Consider the following 20,930-nt stretch of genomic DNA (forward strand, 5'->3'; position numbering starts at 1 on the left):
ACAAATCTGGGTTAACTTGTGATGTGAGAAGCAAGCTAGACTCAGTGTGGGCAGGATGGCGGTTACACAGGCAGGCCTCCTTTTTGTTCTGTTCTGCACAGAGAAACTCATTTGGTCAAAATAAAACTCATTGCGCGCTTTCCCAGCCTCCACACGACTTAGCCTCCTGTTCTTTTTGGACAGTCTGAAGTGTGTCTCTTTTAAGCCCCTCTTAGAGCAGGGGCCAGGTCCCCAGAAAGATGCCTCTTTTTTGAGCTCTTGCATACGCTTGAATTTTTCTTTCTCCTCTTCCTTCTGTTTGCCCACTCCTTCCTTCCCTTTCATCTGCAGTGAGCTGGAAACCAAATCAAGCATCATGTTAGCGGTCTATCCAAAATGACAGCAAGGAGCCCTGAGTGAGGGCCTGCCTGAGGGAGACTGTGCGGCCTCAGAACTTGCTGCTGCCTTACCTCCCTGTTTCTCTGGCCTTTGGCATCCGTCCTTGGCTTCCTCTAGGTGCCTTCTTCCCCCGGGGCTGCTGTTGGCAGCTTGTGCCTGTGGCCCCTCCGAGGCCCGGGCAACCCTCTTCTGCTCGGGTCAGACCGCCCCGCACTGCAGGGGCCCCTCCTCTGCGAGTGTGCACATGGGCTCTGCCATGACACCTGCCCGGCTTCATGTCACATTTTGTACTTCACACCTTGTGAAAGGAAAGCCGTAGTAGCCAGCATTAGGTGGTCGGATCCAGAGTAACCACTTGTACGTTTGTGGGAGCGCTGCCCTGTAAGAACTAGACTATACAACAGGTTTGGGGTTTGGGTTTTTTGGAGGGGGAAGAATTTATCATTTGTAAACTTGGGTTTGACTTGGGGGGGGACTTGGTGAGGATCTAGAGAGCTATTGGAGGGAAGTCAGTAACATAGCAGTGATTGGGGGAAGCGGCCTGTGCTGGGGCTCCTGAGAGATAATGGGGCTGAGGAAAGAAGGCCCGACCTCCTGGGGACATGCAGGGAGCAGAGCCCCCCAATCCCTCCTGAGGACACTCAGCACCACCCAGAATGGGGCGCGCTGCCCCCGATGTGCCGAAGCACAAGATGGAAGCTCTTCCTGAAATTGCCGCCGCTTCAGTGCTGTGGGGCGGGGCTAGGAGCGGCCTCCATAAGGTTTCTGAATCAGTAAAGCTGATGCCTGTGACCCAGCCACACTTTCACCCTCCTGCATGTTTTCAGGGCTCAGTGTTTTTCATTGAGGGATTTTCCCCTTCTCTGACAAAGTGACTTGTCCCTGGTGACACTTGCTGACTGCCTTTAAACAAAGCCCTCTCCTCTTTGGTGGCCCTGTTTCCCTGTCTGAAAGTTGCACGGCACGGCCTGCGACTCAGGGTGAGGTGGGCGTTGGGGGCCATCACACAGAGTGAAAGTGGGTCCCGATAGCAAGTTTTGGTCTTTGGGATGGGCTGCCCTGGGCTGTCAGAGCTGGCCGCCTTCCTTCTCATGTTTTCCCTTCCCCTATGGGAAATCTCTGCTGTTTGCACTTAATTGTGACTGGATGGTAGAATCCCAAAGGAGGTGACATTTTTTGCTCCCTCCTCCCACCCTGCAAAGGAGTTTTAAGGGAGAAAAGGTTTACCGGGATGACCAGGATAGTCCTTCCAATACTCGTTGTCATCTTTAAATTATAAAATGGTGGGGAGAGCTGTAATAGATCCCAAAGAGCAGCTTCTGTTTAGATTGTAGTGTGGGGTGTGAACGCCCAGAAGAGGAGAGGGAAGAGTTTCACTCCTTTAATGAGCGCTGCCCTTTTCATTTTGGGGGGCCTCAACCCTGGGAGGCACATAGATGATGCAGCAGGGCTGGATCCTGGTACCTGATGCTGCACCCCTACTTTTTTAACTCACACCCCAAAACACCAAAGCTTGGGGACACGAAGCTTTTGTGACCTCCAGTTTTTTTCATGGTTTTGGTAGCGTATCAAATACCGCTGGCCACAGTGAGTCTCTAGCCCTGGCAGCTTATTCCTGTGGGAAACATCCTTCATGTGAGGCAGTGTATTGGGACTTAAAAGACTCATTCAGCAAGCTCATGTTGTTTGTGTTTTTCCCATGTGCCGGGCGCTTCTGTGGTGGGTCCTAGGGACGCCAAAATCATGAAGCCAGGGCTTTGACGTGTCCTCGGAGAGCAGGAGGGAAATATTTTGGTCACAAGCACTCAGATGATAAGCCTTAGAGGTGTGATGGAAGCTGGGACTCCAGAACTCCAGCATCAGGCTGTCCTCAAAGAGCTTACCTTTTATTGAGGGACAGGCTGTGTTCTAATTGCTAAATAAAAAGGGGGGGGGGCTTGGCCTGTACCTGGAAGGTAGAGATCCCAAAAGGTTAAGGGGGAGTGGGGAGTAAGAGGCTTTGTTGAGACTGGCATGTTGACGGGACAGCAGGGAGACTGATGGGAAGCTCAGACTGTGAAGGAGAAGAGCTTGGCCTGTGGCAGTTATCTGCCAGTTTTGGTGTAGATTAATTCTTATTTTGAATAAATAGGTTACCAGGAACTGTGCTTTCTTCAGTAGACATTCTCTGCAGCTCCTAATACTGGGAACCACCATTCATGATACATAAAAACACTGATACAGGAAGTTATTTTGGGGAAGAGGTATTGACCACACACTTCCCCTGGCTTCCTTTAATTTAATAATGGATTATGGACTATAAACTGGGGATTTTATCCAGATCCTTCTTAAACCAATTTGTTTTCAGCTTGTATAACTTTTAAGGTTGATGACCTCCATATTTACTATCTTCCTGTACCATTTTTATTAAATTTATCCTCCTCAGGCATCAGAAGTTATCTTTTAGATTTGGTTAACCATATCTGAGTTTGAGTTTGTTCTTCATTGTTCATAACAATATATGATATTGATTGTTAGTCTTCATATTTTCCAACTGAAGATTTATAACTTTTAAATTTTGTTTTATCAATCCTATTTAGAAAAAAAAAATTTAATTCCTGTGGTTAATTTTAAATCTCTCAATGTTATGCACCTTAATGATATTTGGAGGAGGTATAGTGACCAAAATTTTGCATCTACTACTAGCCAAGCTGAGACACTGTTTTTATAAAGATTCTAAAGCCATCATAGAAATCACTTTGTTTCATCTTCTCTATCAAAGATCATTAGGCTTGACTATCTTCTCTGGAAAACGATTTCCAGGCTCTAATACAGCTTTGCACATAGGGTAGGCACGGCAGCGTTGTTCTGCCTGGGTTAGATTCTTTCCCTGCAGTATTGCCGGGAGTAGAACCCCCCAGTCTGCTCATGGTTACCATAAGTCCTTATGCCCTCTTTTGTCTTTGCAAAGCTCCTGGCCAGCACAGTGCCCTGGTCTTTGCATTTGTTGAATTGAATCAGAGTGCAGAAGCAGATTCTGTTCCCCCTTGAACTAATTATGACTTGTCAGTAACAAGGATCCATTTATAAAACTCCTTAATTCTTCTTTTTATTTTAATAGGAGTGAATTGGAGAACATGTTAATACTCTTTTTGTAACTTCTGTTTATTTTGCAGGTCACGGAACAAAAAACCAAAGGTAAGACTATATTTACTTGTTTAATTCAGAAGAACCCTTTAAAATGTTTATTTCACCTACTTAATGTTCCTAGGTCAATTCCCAGTTTTCTTGAAAAAGGAAGGAGAGTTCTGTGCACAGTAATTAGGTTTTTGCTGACTTGGAATCAAGCCTAGCATTGGCAGCAAAATAGTACATGTACATGTATAGTTAAACATTTTTCAAGAAGGGAAGTATTTTGTAGAGTAAAAAAAAAAAAAAAAAGTATATTTTATTGCAAGTAATTGGGTAGTGGCTTTGAGTTGAAGGTCTGTATAACTTAGTGCTTCCCCTTTAGAATTAAAAACTTTTGTCTGGTCTAAAAGAAAAATACATCTTTTTAAAGAAAGGCAGTACATTTTAATTTGATGGGAAAAGTAGGCTTAAATTGGGAAAGTTATGTGCATTTATTGCCTGAAGTTGTAATATATTGAATACTTGAATTAAACCAAATTCAGGATCCTTTAAGTCATCTAAAATATGCTGGTCTTTGAATCCTCTTGCAGGAAAGATCTGTGAAGACAAGTAGGGGAGAGTAATTCTGTCAGCCCTGCTCCCATTTTTTTTTCCAGTACATCCTGACAGGCTCCTGGGTCTTAGAGAGAGATGAATGGGAGGTTTTCACAGCTCTGATATCCAAGGGACTCCCACCCTCTACCAGCCCTAGGGAGAGAAGGCTTCTGGGCCTGTGTTCAGTCCCTGAGAAAGGAGCTTCTTTGCTTCTGATCAGCCTTTTCTCCTGGGGTCCCTAGTAGTTGGTTTGCCCCCAAGGGACAGAAGATCCTCTATTTCTCCCCTATTCTCCTACCATCCTTAATACTAATAACATAAATAAGGGATTTTTAGGATTTAAGGGTGAAACATGATAAAAGTAATTGTTTGTTTGTTTGTTTTTTAGAATTCCAAACTTCTGAAGTTATTAGAAGTCTCAGATGAAAGTTGTCCATGGGTTTTCATCAGATTATAAAAGGAGCTAGGCCCTAATTCTTTGAAGAGCTCCCCTTATATTTAGAACTGCATCTTCATTTTTGTTCTTAGGACCTTGCAAACCTTCTTGTGTCTTGCCTAATCCAGAGGCTTCCTTCTGGACCCCTTCTTTTTCTTTACCCTGCCACACACACATGTACATGTACACATACATTCTCCTCTCCTCTCCTTTCTCTCTCTTTCTACTATTTCTTTCTTTTCTTTCCACCATTTTTCTTTTTTTCTACCATTTCTTTCTCTTTCTCTCTCTCTCTCTTTCTGTTTCTTTCTCTCTCTTACTCTCTTTCTGTTTCTCTTTCTCTCTGTCTCTTTCTATGTGTAATGATATGAGGGAGCAGTTGAATTTTCTAAGGAATGAAGGTTAAGATTTACCCACATTTCAAAGGAAAACCCAGAATCTTGGGCTGTCTCCTTTTTTTTTTTTTTTTTTGAAAAGGAAGTCTTTCTTCTGGGATTAGATAGGACCGAGGCTGAGCATGCTGCTGAAGCTGCCAGTGAGACTGGAGGAAGAATGAGTGGGAGGTTGCGGGTAGCATGACCCTGGGGGGTTTTAGCCAGGCACAATGTCAATTGTGGCACCAGGGAATAGATAGGTAGGGAAAGAGACAGGGCAGGTAGAGCAGTGGTCTTGAGGCAGCAAGTAGGGGAGAAAATTCCTAGTTGTTGGTGCCCACACAGCCATTCGGCCATAGATTTTAATGACATAAGTACCATAGGTCTTAGAAAGCAGGGGCTTGGTCTTCTTTCCACCTTGTATTCCCAGCCCCTAGCACAGTGTCTTACATGTAAAAGATACTCAGTAATCAAGTATTCAATACCAACATGGAATGAAAAGGAAAGGAAATAACCCAAGATGATACCAGAAATCTCCCTGCTTGTGATAGTCTTTTCTTTATTTTTATGAAATATGTTAGGTATGCAGAAGCCAAAAATAGACTGGGATTTCCCTGGCTTGCTTCCTTAATTATCATTTTAGACAAAGATGGGTGACTCTCCTTAGTTCCAGCCCATCTAAACATCTAGTTCTCTTGTCTGCCTGCTGCTAGCCAGAAAAATCCGTATTCACTCTCTCTTCTTTCTGGGCCCTTTGCTATTAGATTATCCCAAGCTGCTCCTTATCCAAATCTGGGTCAGCAACTTGCAGAGGACAGTTTTTTACCTGCTTTTCTAAGTCAGCCCTTGTAGGCCATAGATAGGCAGGACTTTGATTTGGGTTGAGAATTGAGACCAAAGTCTAGCTTTTCATCAGGTCCTAGGATTCTCCAGCTAGCAGAGAATGGGGCGCTATCTTCTCAAGTCATGATTTTTCGGATGGCAAAACCGAGACCCAGGAAAGTGGTGAAATAGCTCTTTTAAAAAGTCTTTTCACTAAGAAGAAGACTGACTTGCGAGCACCTTCTGCCCGCATTCTCCAGTCATTGATAACTTAGCACTCAGTTTTTCTTCCTTCTGGTCAGAGGGAAAAGGCCAATCAGTCCCTCTTCCCTCTGCTTCAGGCCCCATCTCTCCCTGCTTCCTCTCAGATCTCGTTTATTCCCTCAGCCAGCCATTCTGCCTTCCTTTCCCATCTTAGGCTGCTATTCAGTCCTAAAAATGTTCATTTCCTCCTTGTCTTGAATGTTCTTTTTTTTTCCTGCTTAGATAGCTCTAAACACCACGTTTGCCAGCAGGGATATCTGACTTGGAGGCAGTAGATCAGAATAGAAGGAGCGAACCCTGGGCAACTGAGGCAGCGGGTTCTTGTCCCAGCTCTGCCCTAATCTGAGATCCTGGGTGTAAGCTCTCAAGTCTCATTGGGTTCTCTCTAAGGTTTCTTCTAGCTCCACGCCCAGTAAACCTATGAACATGGCCTACATGCTTTCAGATTCACTTAGCCATGTAGGATGTATCAGCAAGTGTATTGGGAACACCTTGTGTGCGAGAGCAATAAAAACCATGGTCCTTGTCCTCAGAGAGCCTACTGCAGTTAGGAAGGTGATGTTCACGCACGGGACATCACACACCAGAGACATTGCGTCTGGTCCAGTGCTGTGTGATGGGAAGGATAGGCTGGCCTCTCACTTCCTAGGTGGCCAAAAGCAGACAGGGAGAATTTCTTCATGCAGGGCGTTGTAAAGAATAAGGAAAAATTGTGTCAGCAGTGGAACCGAGCAACGAAGAGACTGACTTGTCTGTACTGGAGAATTGTAATATAGGGGTGGGCCATGAAAGGGTCGTCTAGTATATTTTTTAAGGAGGAGAGTATTTTTAAGTAAATTAAGTAAATTTATGTTTGGAAGGCGGCCTGACCATAAGGATATAGGCTGGAGACTTGTAGTTATCTAGGCTTGAGGTAATGACAGCCTGGATTTTGGATCTTTGGAGTGAAAAGTCCCTGAGATAGTTGAAACGAAAAGAATGACAGGACTTGATATTAGATAGCAGGAAGTCAGAATAAGGGAGGAGTCAACAGTAATTGGAACAAAAGATGGACAGAGACAGTCATACAAGTACAGAATGGCCAATATCTGATCATGATAGAGGAGGGAAGAGATCTGTAGATAACAGCCAAGGGAAGTTATTGCTGCCTTTGGCTCTTGAGACCCCGCTAATTATTAAATGAATGCTTGAATGAATGAATTACTGAAGTACTTATCATGTGCAGAATACTGTGCTGAGCACTGGGACTATTCCTGTGTAGAACAGTAACATGGCCCCTGCTCTCAAAGAGCTCACACATAGAGAAGGTTTCAGCTGCCAGTCAGATGGAAAGGACTCATGGTCCTTAGGTTACAGGATCAAGTAGGTGGTCAGGCCTTAAATGTCATTTCCAATCATGAAATCATTTCATTTTCTGATGTTGGAGCACTGGTGAGAAGAAGGCTTCTATCTGAATCTTGTGTGGCTGTGGCTGCAGCCCCTGGAGGAAGGAGCCATCCCAGGCTGCGTCTTAGTCGGGGCCTGCTTCCCACAGTGATGGCGGAGGGCACTGGCTTGTTGGCAGCATGTCTTTTCCCAAGGTTCTTGGCTTCAGCTCCTGGATCACCAGGATCTGTGCAGAGGCATTGATACTGCCTCTAGTCTGTCCCACAAGAGAACCATGTTACTTCACCTAGTCTGGTGATTATTTACTCAAATAATGGTGGAAAAAGAACTTAATCAAGAATTTCCAGCAACAAACTTTCTGCTGTCCTCTCCTCCAGCCTGTTCCATCTCTTCCTATTCCCAAGAGACCCCAGGTAGTTTGTCTTGAGAAACAGCAAAAGTCAGCATTGTGCGTTAGCCATGCCAGGTGACAGCCACTGGGGAAGAAGTAGAAGCTCATCTTCCATCAGAAAGTTGCAAGGACTTAAGGAAAGCTTTGCTTGCCTTCAACCCAAGATCAAAAGAAAAGTTCAAGAGGGAACCTGTGGAAAGAGACTCCAGAGAGGCAGAGGGGGCCTACTGGAAGGTGGAAGAAGAGCCTGGGACTGGCGGGGCCTTGTTGGTCCCAAGATTTGAGTGTGGCGCTAGAACAGCAGTGGACCCTCTGGCCTGTCTCCTGGAAGAGGGATTCAATGTGTTTTATTTGGCTCCAGAGGGAGCTTGGAAAGCCATGAGAGAAATTAGTCAGAGCAAGGACCACTTCCCGTGCAGAGGAATGCCTCGGGGAGACCTGGGGTTTTGCTCTGGGGGTCTACATATAAAGGCTGAACGACCACCTGGACCGGATGTTATAAATGGCCTTCTTTTCTCAGGTGTGGGATGGACTGGAGGGGGCCATGGCGACATCATTGGCAGCCGAGTTTTGTGATTCTGAAAACGAAAGTTTCTGGCAAGAGGAATATCTGATAACGATGAGAGGAGCCATGGTTGATAAAGAACAATGGAGAAGCAAACTGGCTTTCCTGAGAAGCCTCCTGAAAAAGGAACCAATGTAGTGACGAGAAATCATTTCTTGTGTGTGTGATCCTTGTGGAGGAAGGAACCTGAACATTCTAGACCAGAAATGGAAGTCCTCTGGACGTGAACCCCTGACCAAAGGCCAGAGTTTCCGGCAGATCTGGAGAGGGAGGGACAGGTGGCTGGGTGTCCAGATGATAAATTCTCAGCCCCAACTGGAATCTTTTTGAGGAGTTTTCATGGAGTTCTAATTTAGATTTAGATTTAGATTTAGATTGGAAATGGAGAATATGAGAAAAAAAAATCTATACATACCCATATCTTCAGTAAGATTAACAGAGAAAATAATATGTAACATAGGAAAGAAGAGCTCACTAATTAGCATAATACTGGAGGTCTCTAAATTTGTCACCTGCGACCTCAGTTAAAATCAGTTTACTTGTCTATGAATTGAGAGAGGACGTATGGAAGATTTTTAAGGTCCTCAGCAGCTCTAAACCCCTCCAGAGATATATCATTGGATTACATCACTTCCCTTCACATTTAAAACTTTAAGCAATTTCTGAGTCCAGTCTACAGCTTTCTATAGAGATTATAAGTGTCTCACTGAAGTCCTGGGATACTAATCTGTAGCATTCACCTACATGTCTGAGAGCCCTCTTAAACTGATTTAATTTCATCTTATAGGGGTTGTTCTTGAACCAACCCTGACTCAATTTGGTCACCATTTCCCCTTTAATTCTAATTAAGATCATCTTTTTAATATAGTACTTAAATGATATTCTCCTGGTTCTGCTCACTTTGCTTGGCATTAGTTCATAGAAATTTTTCCAGGTATTTCTGAATTCTACAAGCTCATCATTTAAAATGAACAAAAGTCCTAATTGCGTTATTTTAACATAACCAAAGATTTGGTTTTTTGTTAATATTAGATCATTGAAAATGGTCTTTCAGAAAAATGTCAATGCTTAAGGTTTTTTTTTTTTTTTTTTTTTTTTAAGGACAATCAAGGCAGTTCCTTGGAAGTAAAAAGAAAATCATTATAGAAATATGAACTAACCTGGAAGACTAGTCTGAAATTACATTTTCAAAGGAATTAAGTCAAATAATTTAAATTGTTCTTTTATTAATATAAGTCCTGTTTTAATGAATAATTAATTTATAATTAGGGTATTTTTTGCATTAAAAAATTATATAATACTCAGCTTCCAATGTCCACGATAATTGCAACATAAAGAATTTACTTTTCTTCTACTGCCTTCTGCTGAGAAATCAGAGAATTTGCTCATCTCTAATCCAGAGCATCTCTTTGGTTCACCATGACCTTTTAAAGATAACAGCATGGCAGTGATTTTTTTTTTTAAAACATGCCCTTAAATACATTACATAGTTCTTCTGAATCGTCACTCTTCTTATCACCTCATTTATTTGGGAGTTGGGGTTTCTGTTTTCTCTCTTTGTTCTCTCTCTAACCCAATTGAAATCTTTTCCTTGCTGTGAAAAACACAGCACCATAAAGATTGAGGTTTTCTGCCTTCTTCCTGTCATCTAGTCACCATCATCCCCCTGGCAGTTAGTGGTCTATTACTTTGGTCCTCCACTGAGCCCTAGTATGGCTCGGAGGTCCATATTAGTGTCCTTAGAATTTATTTATTATGTACTTCAGTTTGTTTTAGACTTGTGCATTTATTTCTTTTATTAATTTTTTTCCAATTAACAAAACATTTGTTTTCTCTTTCTCCTATTATCCCTCCCCAATTGAAAAAGAAAAAGAAAACCCTTGTAATAAATGTGCATGGTCAGACAAAACATCGTTGACCCCGTCTACAGATGTTTGTCTGGTTTTGCATCATAAGTTCTTCTTTTCTCTATCAGGTGATCGGGGATGGGCTTTCTGGTTAGTCCCTGTGTTGGTGGATCAGAGTGCTGACATCTCTCTTAATGGAGTTTTTATTCTATTGCTGAGAGAAATGGGAGGGGAACCAGGGCATCAGTTCGTGCAAATCTTCCCAAGTCTCTCCGAAGGGTTGCTTTCATCTCTCATCATTCTTAGCGAGGGCTTCCCAGCAGTTGTGAATACTGACTTCTTCTCTTGGGGTCAGTTTGAGCAGAGGATCTCTGCATAGGGAGAAATTCCCCTCTGATAACTGGTACGCGGATAGACATCTTTGCAGGGGATTCTGGGCTTCTGTTCCTTCTACTTTCAGATCAGAGCACTAGAGTTCTAAAACACTTTTGGCTTTTCCTTGCAAGGCAAGCTGGCTTAGAACCCTTTCACTCCATGGCTTGGACAGGCTGTCTTTTTCTTTTTCTGACTGTTCCTCACCCCTAAGTGTGATCCTCTCTTCTCTTATCCTGACCCCATTTTAACTTGCTGTAGTTCTCTGCATACATGCTTTACTCCTTCATTAGATGTGAGCTCCATGAAAACATGGACAATTATTTTGTGTTTTGTCATCTTTATGTCCCCAGTACCGAGTGCGGTTCTATTGAAGTTGAAGTTCATTGAATTCTATATTAATTAATGAATAGATTAGTTAGAGTAAATTCAATGCATGTTGTTGCAAAATACATCATTATCATTTATTTTTTAGGAAAAATTTTATAGAATACTGAAGATGCCATAGGAAACAAAAATGCAGAATTCTTTTAGAATATTCTGAAAGGAAAAGGAAGTGTCTGTATTGATTTTTCTGTAAGTTTATATGCACCTGTTACAGAAAAATGTATTTAATTTAATGGATTTATTTTCCTACCACTTTCAGTGCCCGAAGTGACGAAACCAAGTTTAAGCCAACCAACGGCCGCCAGCCCAATTGGCAGCTCTCCATCGCCACCAGTCAATGGTGGCAACAATGCCAAAAGGGTGGCAGTGCCGAACGGACAACCGCCAAGCGCCGCCCGCTACATGCCTCGGGAGGTGCCGCCGCGATTCCGTTGCCAGCAGGACCACAAAGTGTTACTAAAACGCGGGCAGCCCCCTCCACCCTCCTGTATGCTCCTTGGGGGTGGGGCCGGGCCTCCTCCCTCCACCACACCTGGAGCAAACCCCAACAACGCACAAGTGACAGGAACCCTGCTGCAAAGTGAGAGTGGGCCTGCAACAGGTAAGGAGCAGCCGTGGCAGCCGGGAAAGTGCCCAGAAGGGCAACCTCCCAGAAAGAGCGTAAGCTGTGTGGGGGAGCGGGGTGCTAGTTAGCTGTATCTGCTCTGTCACCAGAGTGAGAGAGAGCTGTGTCCCCAGAATGCTCTTCAGCACAGTGAGTGAGTCCAGCATGGTGTCCTCTTTGTCACTTGTCTGAGACCTCTCCAGAGAGGCCCAGAAGCTGCGGGTGCACTTGGGACTTGTTGTCGGCCCCAGACTTTCTCTCTTTCCCAGATGGGACTCATCGCTTTTCTTTGTCCATAGCTCTTAAGAGCTACACAGAGTATGTTCTTGGATCAGGAGAAAGATGCAGTAAAAGTTTGTTCTTATAATTTTTGTAAGTCTACAATTTGATGCTTATAAACCAGAAGCAGTGGGAAGTGGCAGTCCTTCACTTTGGGGTCTACCCCAGATACCGCCTTCTTCCCTCCTCCTGGGCCTTTATATGTGAGCCACACAGGATTTTCAACACCCACTTGTATTATTTTTACTGTATTTTCAACTTTATTTTGCCCATACCAGAAATCCCCCTCTCATAGTTCTCAATGCTTCCTTGATCACAGATCTGGAAGAAGCTGGACAAGAGGGTATCAGGTGTTTAAGTACCCAGGATGTGCCCAGCGCTGTGCTAGACAAGCTTATAATCAGTATGGCCTTTAAAAAAAAAATTGTTTGGAGGTTGTTTTCAGAAACGAGGCAGAAAAAGAAGTCTCCAGAATAGCAGATTTTAGCATAAGTAATCATCAAGTGCTTGAATCCCCTCTCCCCAGCTGCTTGCTAATAGTGTCTGTCTTGCCCCTTCCTTCCCTTCAAATGCTCTTGAATGTACTTTGTGTCCATTTGATATTTAATTTACATATACATGTGGTTTCCCCTGATAAAATGCAAATTCCTGTATATTCTTCTACCCCCAGCACGTACATGGGATACTGTAAGCAGTTGGATAAGGTTTGTTGATAGGTTGTTGTTAGAAGGTGCTATGCTTTCTGACTCAGGGATCAGTCAAAAGTACATGCTGTGATGGTACAATCCATATAAAATTTCAGGATTACATGATGGTTTTTATGATGAAAGAATACACACCGAAGACAAACAAGCAGCAGCTCAGGCCTGTTTCCTATATTTCAGGTGGATGTGTCCCACCTGGGCTGTGACTAGGAAGCAGCTGGACCCGGGCACAAAGCCTGGTGGCAGGGCCATTAAGAAGCGGCCATTGGCTTTTATCCATCCCTGTGCCCTGTCTTGTAGAGCCCGACATCTCCATTCTTGGAAGTTACTTGGTGTTCTTCTAGACTGTTACACCACAAAGCTGAAGATGAAGCTTTTTGTTTAAGTCTTGAAGAGACTTTATTGTATGGAGATGAAATTCCCAGTCTTTATTTAGACTTCATTCATCTACCAGTATTGTGGATCCCAAATACTTCCATTGTCTCCTGCTTATCACATCACCCTATATAAAGATACAACATTTTTTATGTTAAGATATTTAAAGAGGATCCTAGCAAAACTTTGGGGATTGGGCAAGGACAGAGTTTCTGCAAGAATTCCTCCTGCCCTGGAAATAAAGGAGGGTTCAAACTAAGAAACCCCACTTTTAGATAAACTATTAGTTATTATCTTTTTTTCCCCTTTAATTATAGCTTTTTATTTACAAGACATGCATGGGTAATTTTTCAGCACTGATCCTTGCAAAACTTTCCCTCCTTCCCTCCACCCCTCCCCTAGATGGCAGGTAGTCCCATTCATGTTAAATATGTTAAAGTATATGTTAAATCGTTAGTTAGCATCTTAAAACACAGTATTCACATGTTAGTTGTGCTTTCTGTGCTCCCATTCTTATTGTGGCTTTTTTGTAAAAATTTTCCCATCATTTAATAAGACTTGGTTGTAAATTAAAATTCAGAAAATAATTGGATGAATAAAAATAGCTAATCTGGGGAACTGTGCAAATAACAAAATCTCTTTTTCAGATTCATCCATTGGAGGTGCTGCTGCTTCAAATTATGCAAATTCCACTTGGGGCCCAGGAGCCTCCTCCAGCAACGGCGCTGCTGCCAACCCCACTCCCACCTGGGACAAGGTGATTGTAGACGGGTCTGACATGGAAGAGTGGCCTTGTATTGCCAGCAAAGACCCTGAGGCTCCTTCCGAGAACACCACCGAGAACAACAGTGCCTCGAACCCTGGCTCTGAGAAAAGCCCTCTGCCAGGAAGCACCACTAGTCACAAAGGAAAAGGAAGCCAGGGCCCCTCCGGGAGTTCTGGGAACGAATGTAATCTTGGGGTCTGGAAGTCTGACCCCAAGGCCAAGTCTGTTCCACCTTCCATCTCTGCTGCAGAAAGCAACAACGCACTTGGGAACTGGAGGAACGTGGGGGGTCAGGAGCGGCTCGGGCCTGCTTCGGGCTTCAGCAACTTCAACCCAAATAGCAACCCGTCTGCCTGGCCCGCACTGGTACAGGAGAGCGGCAATCGGAAGGGAGCCCCCGAGGCCGAGAGCGGCAGCCCCGGCGCGCAGGCAGCCAAGATGGAGAGCAGCGCCGGGGTGAACTATGTCGTCTCTGGCCGAGAACAGGCTCCAGTTCATAACACTGATGGACCAAAAAATGGAAACACTAACTCCTTGAACTTAAGCTCACCAAACCCCCCTGAGAACAAGGGGGTGCCCTTTGGGGCGGGCTTGGGGGGCTGCTCCCGGGGCACGGATGCCCCTTCACAGAGCACTGGAGACAGGCAGCCGGGGAATGCTGGGGCTCGGGGTACAGGCAGGGGGGCTTCTGGAACTGACACCGTCTCTGGACAAAGCAACTCTGGAAACAATGGGAACAATGGAAAGGAGCGAGAGGATGCCTGGAAAGGCGCCTCTGCCCAGAAATCTGCTGGCTCCAAAAATGACTCTTGGGAGAACAGTGGCAGGAATACGGCTGGTGGGTCCTGGAACTTTGGCCCGCCGGACCCAAACGAAAGCAAATGGGGTGAAGGGAACAAAATGACATCTGGGGTCTCTCAGGGAGAATGGAAACAGCCGCCTGGGTCTGACGAGTTAAAGATTGGAGAATGGAGTGGTCCAAACCAACCAAATTCTAGCACTGGAGCATGGGACAATCCAAAGGGCCACCCCCTCCCTGAAAACCAAGGCAATTCCCAGGCTCCCTGTTGGGGGAGATCTTCGAGCTCCACAGGAAGCGAGGTTGGCGGTCAGAGCACTGGAAGCAACCACAAAGCAGGAAGCAGTGACAGTCACAATTCCGGGCGCCGCTCATACAGGCCCAACCATCCCGACAGCCAGGCGGTCTTGCAGACTCTGCTGAGCCGGACCGACCTGGACCCCCGGGTGCTGTCCAACACCGGCTGGGGCCAAACTCAAATTAAACAGGATACAATTTGGGATATCGAAGAGATGCCGAGGCCCGAGGGGAAATCCGACAAAGGGACAGAGGGGTGGGAGAGCTCTACCACACAGACAAAGAACTCAGGGGGCTGGGGAGACGGACCCAGCCAAAGCAATCAAATCAAGTCTGGATGGGGTGAGCTCTCGACCCCTACAGAATGGAAGGACCCCAAAAACACGGGGGGATGGAACGATTATAAGAACAATAACTCCTCCAACTGGGGAGCAGCGAGACCAGAGGAGAAGGCATCTTCCTCGTGGAATGACAATTCTGGCAAAGATCAGGGCTGGGGAGGGCGCCAGCCTAGCCAAGGATGGACGTCGGGAAAGAACGGATGGGGAGAAGAAGTCGATCAGTCGAAGAACAGTAACTGGGAGGGATCGGGAAGTAAACCGGCTTCTGGTTGGGGTGAAGGAGGCCAGAATGAAATCGGGACTTGGGGAAACGGTGGGAATGCAAACTTGGCATCAAAAAGCGGATGGGACGATTGCAAAAGGTCTCCGGCCTGGACGAACGAGACGGCCCGGCAGTCCAATTCCTGGAACAAACAGCACCAACAGCCGCCGCCGCAGCAGCCGCCTCCGCCGCCGCCGCCGCAGCAGGAGGCCTCCAGCTCCTGGGGAGCCCCGCCCCAACCACCCCCGCCGGGCAACGGGCGCCCCCCCAACCCCAGCTGGAGCGGCGGGCCACAGCCATCGGCCTCCAAGGACGAGGAGCCCAGCGGCTGGGAAGAGCCTTCCCCTCAGTCCATCAGCAGGAAGATGGACATCGATGACGGCACGTCAGCCTGGGGAGACCCGAGCAGTTACAACTACAAGAATGTGAACCTGTGGGACAAGAATTCTCAGGGGGGTCAGGCCCCACGAGAACAAAGCCTGCCCACCCCGATGACGAGCAAAGCATCATCAGGTCAGTCTGAGCCGCTCCCTCCCCACGCCGCCGGGCCGGGATTGAAAAGGCCACGCTTGGTGGCTCGGGATCACACCCACCCCCGGCGTCTCAGGCTTTCCCGCGGTAAAAGGGGTCTGGTTTGGCCAACAAGCCAGCTGCCATGATTTGGATCTCATGAGAGGATTTGATCACCACCTGGGCGGGGAGGGATAGGGGTGGGGATGGGGAGACAGTGTTTATAAGTATTTAGCCCCAGGAAGAAATGAGGGCCATCTCTGCTAACTCCGGCTTTGCCCAATGGTTCGGGATTGTTTTTCACAGAAACATAGATTACTGGGGAGCAAGGAAGAATGGGGGCCATCCGTGCCACTGGCTGATAGGTCATTGAACTCTCTGTGGGCCTTTTTCCTTTTTTTGTAAAATGTGAGGGCCCTGTGTTTGCTTACCTCTGGAGCTTTTTTCCAGCTCTGTCATTGTTAGGAAGATCCACAAGAGCAGGGCCAATATCAAGGAGAGAAAAGGTACTTTGGTCTGCCCAAGGGCTTCTGAAGCCTTGCTCTCCCTGCTGGTCTTTTGGGTGCAAGAAATTTGCAGGCCTTCAGAAGAATGGCTCCTGTCCATTCAGGATCATAGAGATGACAATAAGCCCCCATCTCTCACCTCTTGTTCTTTGTTTTGAGGCTGAAACCTTGGTCATTCATGATGCCAGGTTTGGAATTCACAGCTTGTGCTGCTTGTTTTGCAAGAATTCATGTATAATCCGTAGGGGTATTCACTCAGCTCCTTAATTTAGTTTAAAAAAAAATGGCAAAAACTTGCTGAGGACACAGAGATGGCCCTCCTCTAGCGTGTTCATTTTAGCCTAGTAGTTTTCTACAAGAGACTGAGAAAATCAGACATATTTTTATGGTGTTCCATTAAATGGCAAAAAATTGTTTTACTTAGTAAATGATGTTTAATCAAAAAAAAAAAAAAAAAAAACAACCCAAAAACTTTTCTTTCTCTTTATAGTCTGGAGCAAAAGCACACCACCTGCTCCAGATAATGGTACATCAGCTTGGGGTGAGCCAAACGAAGCCAGCCCTGGGTGGGGTGACATGGATGAGACGGGAGCATCCTCTACAGGCTGGGGTAGCACCCCCTCCAGTGCTCCAAATGCCATGAAACCCAGTGAGTATGGACAGGGTTGGCACCTGAAGGGTCCTGTGATTCTCTAGTGTGATGAGGGTTGCATGATGAGGGTTGCATGGGTGATTCATTCCTGATACTATGTTTAGATGGGCTCCAGAATTTTAGAGCTACAAAAATGGGTTACTTGTAGCTGGGCATACTGAGGTCAGGGTTGATGGTCAGAACGTGGGCCCTGGAATCACAAAGCCTGGAATGAATCTTCCTTTGGCCCTTTCACCATCTGCCTTACATGGGCTTTCTTATCAAAGAAATAGGGAAAATATAGACACTGCTCCTTCACCAGATGGTGTGAGAAAAGTGCTCGACAAACTTGGAAGCCAGGCTTGCATAAATGGGGGCTTTGGATGTTCTGAGCTACAAAATTTATAATGTAAAATCCTTGGAGGGTTAGAATTTTCAGTCAAGGCTATTGACATGCTGACTTCATAATAATGTGTAATAATTTAGGTCGTCTCTCTCTCACCTGGAACATTCTAAAGCTATTGCATGTATAATTTATAATATACAGATCATCTGATTTCTGTGCAAAGTAGTGAGGTGCTCTCTTTTCATTGGGTATGTGCTGTTATTCCCTCCTCTATCCTGATTTTTCCATATGCTTGCGTTTCATAAACGCACAGAGAAATAGTTACCTCCTAAAGAGTCTTTCTTCTGTATTCTCTCTTTTTTGTCTCTTTCTTCCTCCTCCTCTGTCTCTAGTTCTCTGTCCTCTGATTCTCTCCATCTCTCCCTGTCATCTTTACCCTTTTTTGTCTCCTTCCTCGTCTCTCTCCCTCTGCTTTTTTTCTACCTTTGTCTGACTGTTTCTTTGTGTGTCTGTGTGTATTTTAAATGTTTCTAATCAGAGGGGAAATAGGTATTTAGCCATAGAGGCTGGATTTTAGGCACAGGTGCTCTATGTTTTGGAGAAGCAGATATCATTAGTCTTGATAAGGGAAAATGTCCTCAAAATGAGAATACTCTGACCGCAGAATGGGAGTCCATAAGTGGAGCTCAAGGGAGCTCTCCAAGTATGTGACTCCTTACTGGAGATGGTACAGGTAAAGGAAGGTGGTCTTCTTGGGCTGGACAGACACTCATCTGGGGCCTCTGCCCTCTCTGGAGCTGTTGTCATGATAACAAGCCAGGTTGTAGAATTTGTGGTCATATGGAGTAGATTATACCAAGTGTCCATTTTCAGTTGTTTTCAGTTTCTCTAAAACTTTTCCAGTGTCTATTTTCTTTCCAGTAGCAATTTCATAGTGTTGTCCCTTGATTTGATTACATTAGTAAATCTAAAGAACCTCTCAAATCTTGGAGAATACTGTATCAGTGAACATTGGTTGCTTTTGTTCATTCTCAATTCAACATTCAGATGACTCCATAATTAGGAGGAGGATCTTGCCTGAACTGGAAAGACTTGGTCCTGCCAGAAAGACAGAAAACTTTAAAACTAAGTTGTTTGATATGTCTGCTTCCTTTTGAAAGATCAGTCATCTTTCGCTTTGGACAACAGATATCTCCCTGATAAAGTGCCCCTCGGGTACATTCATGAACGTTCTAGTTTTTACTCTGACTTTGCTAATAAAATCAGTTCGGTTTCTATGGGAGAGATGTTTTTTTGATGTTGGAAGCCAGTGTCCCCTGGCCCAGTTTTATAGAACTGTCCCAAAGCTAAGTTCTCCCTTCTTCCATTCTCCTATTCCATTGTCTTGACCCTACTTCAGACTCAGAGAATCGCCTTCCAGGTTCAGGTGCCCCTGTGGGAATGTCTGCTCCAGAGTATTTATGATTGCTCCCTTACCCAGACTCCCGTGTGTACCCAAACCAGGCCTTTGCCCCAGGCATAAAACAAGTTACTGGCCTGTTCTGCTAATTCTCTGAACAAAAACTTTTTCAAATTTTAGTCTTTGAGATGAATAGGATCATCTGTGGTCTTATGACCTTGGAGTTTTTGTGGGCCTACTTCTCCATGAAATAGGCAAGTCCCATTTCCTGCCCCCTCTCTTCTTTCTTCCAGTGTCCTGGACACAAACAACCCCTTAGGTTTAGAGAGTATGGATTGCTGAAAAAGATCCTCCTCCTCTTGAGAAGAGTTCTTCCTCCCAATAACCTCTGCCCTCTAGGGTCAAGCAGATCCAGGCTAGTCCTTCAGCCATAATTATAGCCCTTCCTATAGATCTTTACTTTTCCTGACAGTTTGTTGTTCCTTCAAGTAGATTTCAAATTTCTTACTTTCTGTTCCTTTGCTCTCTAGACTATTTATGTGTGTTTATATGTAGAGATAGGTAGGTAGATAGTGGCTTATCTTAAGGAACTGTTTACTCAGAAATAGTATTTTGTGTAGGTTTTCCCCAGATCTTCGAAAGAACGTCCAGTTTTTCTCTGAATGCCAAAGGAAACATTATCCACATGTCTCTACTCAATCTCAATCACATATATTGGTACTTAATCTTATGTATCTAAAAGTCAATCCTAGGGGCCGTATTCAAAGGGAGAATGTTTTCCTGTTATTTGTCACTGTTACCTCTGTCAGTGAGACAGACAGGGCTGGTGGGGAGGGAGAGGTACTTTCTGGGCTCTTCTGATGCCATTGTGTCCTGGATAACTAACAGCATTAAAGGACGGGACCACCTCATTTAGGGCATCTTTGGGATGCGATAGAGCCCATCATATGGGAATCAGCCTGGCACATCTGAATGGCCCTTTGGGTGGGTATCATCACAGCTGTTAGTCTCATAGAAACAGCAGTGAACTGTGAGGGAATCGGGAATAGGCCAGAAAGTGCTGCATTTCTGCAATAAAGAGATTTAAATGAGTTAACTTTATTGCCCTCTCTTCACATACTTTGTGATTTTAGGAAATGGAAATTTAGAGGTAGACTTGCTTTGCATTAATGTAATTTTTTTTTTCCAAATTGAACTTAAAACTATCCCCAACTACCTTGAATTACTAAAACAATTTAGCCTTAATCTCAAAGCTGTTGAAGACCTGAACACCTCTGCCTGTGGGGAGGGCTAGTTCTGGCTCAAGCAGTGATGTCTTATTCTTTCCCTAACTTCTGAGGAATAAGAGCTAGATTTCAATAGAAGACTCTCCCTCTTGGGCAGACTCCCTCTCTGTTCCCACGTCTTCTCCCCTCCCCAAGACTTTATTGCCTCACTTTCTCTGCCCAAACCTCATTCACCTCTAACAAATTCCTAGTGATCTCCTTTGCGTCCCTGTCTTGCACATTCTCTTTTCCTTCTCCTATAGTCAGTTTTTCTTGGCCCTCTTTTCTCCTCCCCTATATTTCAAATGAGGAGTTCCATGGCACCCCAGATCTGCAGTACCCAGAGTTTTATCCAGACAGAATCTAAGACATCCATGGTATATATAGCCAGGGTGGGCAGAGGCCCTGAGCTGGGGGTTGCTTCCCTTCTCCCCTACTCCATGTGTCATCTTGGTACTTCAGTTTCCTCCTCCACAAAGTGGTGATACAGCCGGTACTCTGTGGGTCACTGGGCTACTGGGGAACAAGCGCTCATTGAATGTGAGTGGGTCTGACTCTCCAGGGAGAAGGGCATGCATGCTAGGTAAGGGAGACATATGACACGTTGAGTTAGTCTCGGCAACAATGATAGGATGGCTCTGTGGTGAAGTCTTCCTAGGCCTCTGGCCATGACTACTGAATGTTGATTTTTTTTTTCCCTTAAAGACTCCAAATCTATGCAAGATGGATGGGGGGAGAGCGATGGGCCGGTGACAGGGACCCGCCATCCCAGCTGGGAAGAAGATGATGATGGAGGAGTTTGGAACACCGCAGGCTCTCAGGGAAGCAGCTCCTCTCATAATTCAGCAGGCTGGGGGCAAGGAGGCAAGAAACAACAAATGAAGGTAAAAGGGGTTTGCAAGGGAGGATGGATCCAAGT

At 45.2% G+C, this 20,930-nt stretch overlaps 1 protein-coding gene across 6 annotated transcripts in view; it reads left to right on the top strand.

Annotated features, from left to right (window-relative positions):
* The window catches only part of TNRC6B (trinucleotide repeat containing adaptor 6B), a 220,184-nt gene that overhangs the window by 144,542 nt on the left and 54,712 nt on the right, over window positions 1-20,930 (top strand). For all 6 annotated transcript variants that reach the window (XM_051962078.1, XM_051962079.1, XM_051962077.1 and 3 more), the window contains 5 exons: window positions 3,534-3,555; window positions 11,187-11,528; window positions 13,537-15,867; window positions 16,861-17,019; window positions 20,717-20,895. In XM_051962078.1, coding sequence (XP_051818038.1) covers window positions 3,534-3,555; window positions 11,187-11,528; window positions 13,537-15,867; window positions 16,861-17,019; window positions 20,717-20,895 — 3,033 coding nt within the window. The remainder of the gene's footprint in view (window positions 1-3,533; window positions 3,556-11,186; window positions 11,529-13,536; window positions 15,868-16,860; window positions 17,020-20,716; window positions 20,896-20,930) is intronic.

This window comes from Antechinus flavipes, chromosome 5 (assembly GCF_016432865.1).
Source record: "Antechinus flavipes isolate AdamAnt ecotype Samford, QLD, Australia chromosome 5, AdamAnt_v2, whole genome shotgun sequence".
Taxonomy (NCBI): Eukaryota; Metazoa; Chordata; class Mammalia; order Dasyuromorphia; family Dasyuridae; genus Antechinus; species Antechinus flavipes.